This window comes from Pieris rapae, chromosome 1, assembly GCF_905147795.1.
Source record: "Pieris rapae chromosome 1, ilPieRapa1.1, whole genome shotgun sequence".
Classification (NCBI taxonomy): domain Eukaryota; kingdom Metazoa; phylum Arthropoda; class Insecta; order Lepidoptera; family Pieridae; genus Pieris; species Pieris rapae.
Genome location: NC_059509.1, coordinates 2,847,831 through 2,855,172, shown reverse-complemented (window position 1 = coordinate 2,855,172; position 7,342 = coordinate 2,847,831). Strand labels below are relative to the sequence as shown.

Genomic DNA, 7,342 nt, shown 5'->3' with positions numbered 1-7,342 from the left:
CTAAAAGTCTTTCCATTTTTTTATTAATTAAGAGGCTTCTTTTTAGGATTTGCTGTAAAGGTCATACAAAAAGTATTTAAAAGAAATAGGTAGTAGTGTTTTATCATCCGAGTTACCAATACCATTTATGAAAGCTATTTAATACCTCCGACGACTACATAGTCGGAGGATTATCTAGAAAATATTTATAAAAAAAAAATTTAATTAGTCTCAAGGCATAGACAGGCTTTTTATCAGCCCGACTACTAATTAGGGCAAAATATAGTTTAACTTACATCGGGAATATTATGAATTTTTAGTGGATGACAGGACTAATATGTGTGCGTGTGACAGTTGAAAGTTTGCCAAAACGCTACCAACTCGTCGCATTAGCGCAACGGGTTGGATTCCACCGGCGATTCTTTACAAATATCACCATTTAAACCTTGTAAACATTAAGGGTAGATCATTATACTGAATTATTGGCACTTTTCCTCACGTTCTTAGGGATAGTGCCAACTCGGATCTTATCTTTATTTCCTTGGCCTAGTGTTATATATGGATGTTACCCACTTACTTCATGGGCATTGATTGTAATATGTTCTTAAGTAATTATGAGCTGCAAATTAGACTCGACCGAAATAAATGAGGAAAAATCAACTCATTTCTCGACGAAACATGTAAAATACCTATTCATTTCGTCACGTAGGTAAGTCTGTTTTTCTAATGAAATGAAGTATTTATAAAATTACAATTCTTGATATACCATTTATTATTGAGATATATATAGATAATTTTCTCTCATTATTTTTTAATTTTACCCTCTATAAAGAAAAGAGTACGCCATTCATGAAAGGCCGGCAATGCATACGAGTCTTCTGACAATGTGAATGTCCATGTGTGACGGTGTTACTTACCATCAGATGAGCCTCATATTAAATAAAAAATAGACCAATTTAACCACAAAAGACGAATATATTTCAATTAAAACAGTTACAAATTTTAAGTAGTTATACATCTGTAATGGCGGAGACCAAGAAAAGGTGGGCCGAGGGGCAAGTGGAATGCGGCGTAAAAAGAAGAAGAAATATGGGAAACACCACTCACCTTTAGTCCTCAGGCACTTCACTTGTCTCCGTGGGAGAAGACCACGTATAGAATATTAAGCGGTAAGTACGTAGTACTCTGCGGTAGCGGAAACACAGTAGTAGAAGTGAGCAAGCGTGACCTCGCGACGGCGGTAGTGGCTTCTCTCTGGGGCGCGGGCGCAAGTCTCATAGTCCCCTCCTTCCACACTTTAATATTGAAGAGAGAGAGAGAGTGGTGTTTAAGGAACGGGTGCGGTTGGGACAGAAAATGAGGACAGAGAGGACTAAGGTGATTGGATGGCGTGAACATTGCCCCCGGCCTAAAAAACCTTTGGGTTTTTTATAAAGAGAAATAATAATAAAAAGACAAAAAAAAAATAATAATAATAGTAATAACAATGAGGAAAGAAAATTGATATTCGCGATTGGTAAAAAAGATCATAGAACTATATGAGTTTGTTAAGCGGTTTGTAAAGCGATTTTGTAAAGCGGGTTGTAAAAGATTCATAAAGCAGTTTGGAGAGCGGTGTATTAAGCGGTTGATCGAGCGGTTTTAAAGCGGTTTTATTAGCGGTTTTATTAGCGGTTTTATAGCGGTTTTGTAAGTTGTTTTGTAAGCGGTTTTATCAGCGGTTTTAAAGCGGTTTTGTAAGTTGTTTTGTAAGCGGTTTTATTAGCGGTTTTGTAGGCAGTTTTATTGGTTCGGTAATGGGCATAAACGCACAATAGGCCTTTTATAAATTCCCGTTGCAGTTTTGACTAAAACTACTCTACAAATTCCATCTTTTCCGGGATAAATTTCCATTACCTTTCCTAAAGGCCAAGAAAGTGGAGAAACGTTATCTGTCACTATAACTACAACTGTACCTATTGTGACAGGATTGGCTTGTGTATTCCATTTTGTTCTCGACTGTAGCAAATGGAGATATTCCAATTTCCATCGATTACTGAATGATTGTATCATACCATCCAACAACGCATATCGTTTTAAAAGTGAAACTGGTTCATCATCTACTTTCATTCTAGCGGGTATAAATTTTACTGGTGATGACATCAAGAAGTGAGCTGGAGTTGAAGCTGTGAGCTCAGATGGATCCTCACTTAAAAGTGTAAGCGGTCGAGAATTGATAACTGATTCAATTTGTGTAAGAACAGTTAACATTTCTTCATACGTTAGTAACTGTTCACCTACCACACGACGCAAATGGTTCTTAAAAGCCTTAACAAATATTTCGAAGCAGCCACCAAAATGAGGACTTCGAGGAGGATTGAACTTCCACTGTATACGATTATTTGCAAGCTCAGTGGCAAATGTATCATGGAATTCAATCGAGTTTGTAAGTGTAAATATATCTGATAATGCATTTTTTGCTCCAACAAAATTCTTTGCATTATCTGAATAAAGAACAGAAATAGCGCCACGACGCGCAATAAATCGCTTGAATGCAGAAAGAAATGAACTGGTACTAAGGTCTGTAGTAAGCTCAACGTGTACAGCTCGAACCACCATACAAACAAAAATGCAAAGATAAGCCTTCATAGAGCGGACTCCACGTTTTCGATAAGGAATTATTGAAATAGGACCAGCATAGTCTACAGCGGTATGGACGAAAGCTTTAGATTCGTTTACACGATAGTCTGGTAAGTCACCCATGAGCGGTATAATAGGATGAGGATTTGCTTTAAAACAAAAGTTACATTTATGTATAACTGATCGCACTATGCTGCGGCACGATAGTATCCAATAACGTTGTCGAAGAATCGCCATTAAAGTGACTGGACCAGCGTGACAGTTATGACGATGATAATAGGAAATAATTAACTCAAGTATCCTGTCCTTTCGCGGTAACAAAATAGGATGCTGCTGATCATACTGTAGATTGGCATTTTTTAATCTACCACCAACCCTTATCAACCCATCAGCATCTAGAAAGGGACATAATCTTTGAATAGAACGCGAGCAGCGGCCACTAGTTTTAAGGCTATGGATGACATCATAGAAATATACCTTTTGTAAAACCTTAAATATCTGTATTTCAGCATAACTAATATCGTCAGCAGAGACATTAGTAGATCTAGGAAGTCTTTTGAGAAAACGGTATATCCATACCACTGTACGGAGAAACAATAACCAAGAAGAAACTCGATGAGACAGTTCTAAAATTGGGTTTGGATCACTCCACACTGTAGCAGGAATAGAGACTATTTTTCTTTCTTCTTCTATATCAACAGCTGTTTCAGAGTTTAGAGATGTAATTGACCACTCAGATGATTCCAGTTCTAACCATTTTGGGCCAGTAAACCAAGTAGAATTATTTATAAATGCAGTGGGTGATAAGCCGCGAGATAGACAATCACTAGGATTTTGATCACCCGCAACATGGTGAAATTTTTCATTTTTAATTAAATTTTCTAACTGCGGTTGTTCTACTATAGAACATAGCGAAATAGCGGTATAACTGTTACAGTTATTGGTGCAATCAGAACCCAATAAGGGGACGTTACCGATGATAATATACCCGAATATTGTTTCGAAAGCGGTAGGAGTGCCAGGTGCGCCCGTAACACGACCCGACAACATTATATCGGCGTAATGCGGTGCACCAATAAGTATCTCTATCTCTGACGGATGAAAATAATTGTCATCCGCCAAAGTAATATTGTTTAAATGTTTCAGCGAAGACTTTTTAACTTGTGCCACCGGTAAACAGTCTGTTATTTTGTCTATAGTAAAGGCATTTAAAGGTATAGAATTATTATTAATCCGAGAAGAAAGAACGGTAGAAACTTCTCCTATTATCGGATTTGAAGCGGAACCTATACCTTTTACAAACTTATTCGTAAATTTAGTAACCTTTAAATTTAATCTTTTGCAACATTTCATGGTTATAAAAGTGCTTTGAGACGCACAATCAATTAAAACACGAACTGTATGTGGTTTACCATTTAAATCATATATATATACTTGCGCCGTACCTAATAAACATGTATTATTACTTTCGGAAATAGCCGGCCGAATATTACAAAGTGAAATATTTGAGTTATTAATCGGCTGATTGTCGCTGCGTGGAGGTAAATTAGGTGTATTATTAGCGGGAGGCCCAGCAAGCGGCGCAGTTGCATTGCTCATGCGATTCAAGTTATTAGCGTGCATGTTTTCTTGAGAAACAGTCGCATTACGACACAGCGTAGAATGATGTCTTATGCGGCAATTACGACAATTCCATGCAGACTTACACTTATTTAACATATGCGATAAACTTAAACAGTTAAAACACCCTTTATTGTTTTTGATAAAAGTGTATTTATCATCTATAGACAATTCGTTAAATGAATTACATTTATATAAATTAAAATGATCGATGCGTTTACAAAATGAACAATTAGACCGCTTCTCTGTAAGCGACACAAACGCACGCGAAGAAACCGGTTTGTTATGGAATGTGCGAGTAGTATCCAAATGCTGAGCTATTCTATTATGCTCGCGTACGAATGCAATTAAATCTTTATAACTAGGTATTGTAGGGTTGTAAATATTATGTAATTCGAAGGAACGAACTGTACTAGAATCTAATTTCTTCAATGATAAATATAGTAATATAAAATCAGCTAAATTTTCTAATTGTAATGATTCTAAACTTGATATTGCGGTGCAGTAATTGTCAAGAAACAATTGTAAATTTTTATGTGAAGCGGTGGTAAGCGGTTTGAAGTCTAGAATCTTTTGCATATAAGCTGAACCCAAACTTCGTTTGTCATGGTATTTGTTTATAAGCGTTTGCCAAATTAAAGCATAATTTTCAGCATTTGGAATTATACCTGCACAAACAGAGAGGGCCGAATCAGATAATTTACTTATTAAATATTGAATTCGTTCGTGATCTGAAAGATCAGGATTTTCATGAATGGTACGTTTAAAGGATTCGTAAAATAACGGCCACTTAATGACATCACCGTTGAAAATCATTAATTCCAACTTTGGTAAGTGAAACGATTTGCGTTGGTGTTGGTTTGCATCAGATAAATCATTCCTACCTACAACAAATTTATTAAATTTCTCAAAAATGAATTTACAGTGACAATACATGTCTTCAAATGAATTCATGCAATTAAAATTGACAGTGTATAAGGGATTAATAGTTAATTCGATAACATTTATTTTACTCACTGTTTCACAAAACGAATCCCGAATATTATCAATTGATATCATACCCGATAAAAAAGAATTTATGTCAGCCTCCTGCGAGGTTTTCTTTGACCTATCGTACAAGTCTTGTACACGTGAAAATAAATTGTCTCGTTTTGCAATTAAAACGGCTCGATCAATTTCAAGCGAACTGTTAGCGCCTTGTTTCTCAGAAGCCGCTTTACGAGTCTCCATAATGACAAAGATATATATATATATATTAAATTAAATTAAATCAAATCGCGATTTGTAACAAACTAAAATAGTATATCGCGGCTCGAAAAGGACCAAACAATGTAATGGCGGAGACCAAGAAAAGGTGGGCCGAGGGGCAAGTGGAATGCGGCGTAAAAAGAAGAAGAAATATGGGAAACACCACTCACCTTTAGTCCTCAGGCACTTCACTTGTCTCCGTGGGAGAAGACCACGTATAGAATATTAAGCGGTAAGTACGTAGTACTCTGCGGTAGCGGAAACACAGTAGTAGAAGTGAGCAAGCGTGACCTCGCGACGGCGGTAGTGGCTTCTCTCTGGGGCGCGGGCGCAAGTCTCATAGTCCCCTCCTTCCACACTTTAATATTGAAGAGAGAGAGAGAGTGGTGTTTAAGGAACGGGTGCGGTTGGGACAGAAAATGAGGACAGAGAGGACTAAGGTGATTGGATGGCGTGAACAACATCATATAATCGTACAAATCGTGTTTGATTAATGTTGAAGAAGGAAAAAATTAGATACACTAATAATTTAGTCTGCAGGTAGCAGGGCAATGCACTGCAATTCGTCCATGAAGTATGTCAATGCGGTACCGTTGATTTGCAATTATGTCTCATCCTGCATCATAACGGTTGCATTGTGTTTGACGGACAAATCACTGTGAACTACTTTTTATGATTCTTGGAATTTGCGATAATTTTCAACAAATATTTGATGTCCGGAGAAAGGTATTTTTGCATTTGATAATGAACATTTTATTATTTATACATTTTTACTGTAAGTGATAATTAATATTAGGTTGTAAGAGCTATCATATTCTTCTGCTATGGTATTGCCTGTAGGTATGGATTTCTTATATCTTTTAGGTGATAAATCTTCTGTGCCTTAAATTCTGTATTAAATTAGTCAGAAACTTTTTAATAAGTTTATCGCTAACAAATTTGTTTGCATAATTACAAAATAGCCAAGTTTTTTTTCTCGTTCCAGCGTTGTAAACTTTATGTTTTTTTCTATTGTGTTTATGTTCGCTATTAATTAAAGCACGGCCAAAATTACAATAAAGAAAATTTAGCCTAGATTTTCTAAACTGTTTACACGTAGCTACGGCGTAGGCGGGTCGTAGATACAGTGTAAATCTATTTTTCCCACAAAAGGCTTGCACAGACGAGACTCAGTCTAGACAGCTCCACAGACGGTGACTTCCTACACCTACTCGATTACCTACACTAACTTTGTCCTCGGACACTCTTTACTTTCGAAATAAACTTCACTATGTACTTACATTAATATTAATAGAATTGTGAAGTATCTATTTACTTGTTCGTTAACGTTCTTAGTAACGAACATGGAAGTAGGAGGTTTTATATCAGTTTGTACATTATTTTACCTATATGAATAAATGATTTTTGATTGATTGATTGATAATATAAACTGTTTATATATCAAAAGCTTATCACTGCAATAAAACTAGATATAATATTGCTTGCATGAATACTTCTTCCTGTAGAGAAATTTAGCAGTAAGCCAGACAAATGTTTATCATTATCATTGGGTCTAAGTTTCATGGAGTCCATAGAATTGGACATAAACGTCATTTTGTTTCTAAGTGCCAATTTTTTTTATTAATAGGGCAGTTACATAGAAGTTAACTCGGTATAGCAGAATTTTATTGACTAAGACATAACATATCATATTAACTAAGCTAATATAATTTACATAAAGTCAATATAATTTACAACGTGGAGCCAATTATATCTGTTTGCTCAACAGTATTAGTGTGTGTTCAGTCCTATACATTGCTACAATCGATTCTTATCAACCTTCATACCATAAAGTAAATAGTTTAATACGGTTAAAGTTTCGTTATTTGCTACATTA

General features: G+C 35.9%; 1 protein-coding gene across 1 annotated transcript; it reads right to left on the bottom strand.

The window, feature by feature from the left end:
- Window positions 1-1,761: 1,761 nt before the first annotated feature.
- Window positions 1,762-4,221, bottom strand: LOC123689626. The gene is made up of 2 exons (XM_045630668.1): window positions 4,092-4,221; window positions 1,762-3,791 (listed from the first exon to the last, which is right to left on the bottom strand). Exons 1-2 carry the CDS (start codon window positions 4,219-4,221, stop codon window positions 1,762-1,764), a joined length of 2,160 nt encoding a protein of 719 aa, XP_045486624.1.
- Window positions 4,222-7,342: the final 3,121 nt, after the last annotated feature.

Bases quoted from the DNA above. Each gene is read 5' to 3' on its own strand.
- LOC123689626 (XM_045630668.1), bottom strand. From the start codon at position 4,221: ATGCACGCTAATAACTTGAATCGCATGAGCAATGCAACTGCGCCGCTT. The intron at 3,792-4,091 runs GTAATATTCGGC...CCTTTACTATAG, and splicing joins TAACTCAAATATTTCACTTT to ACAAAATAACAGACTGTTTA.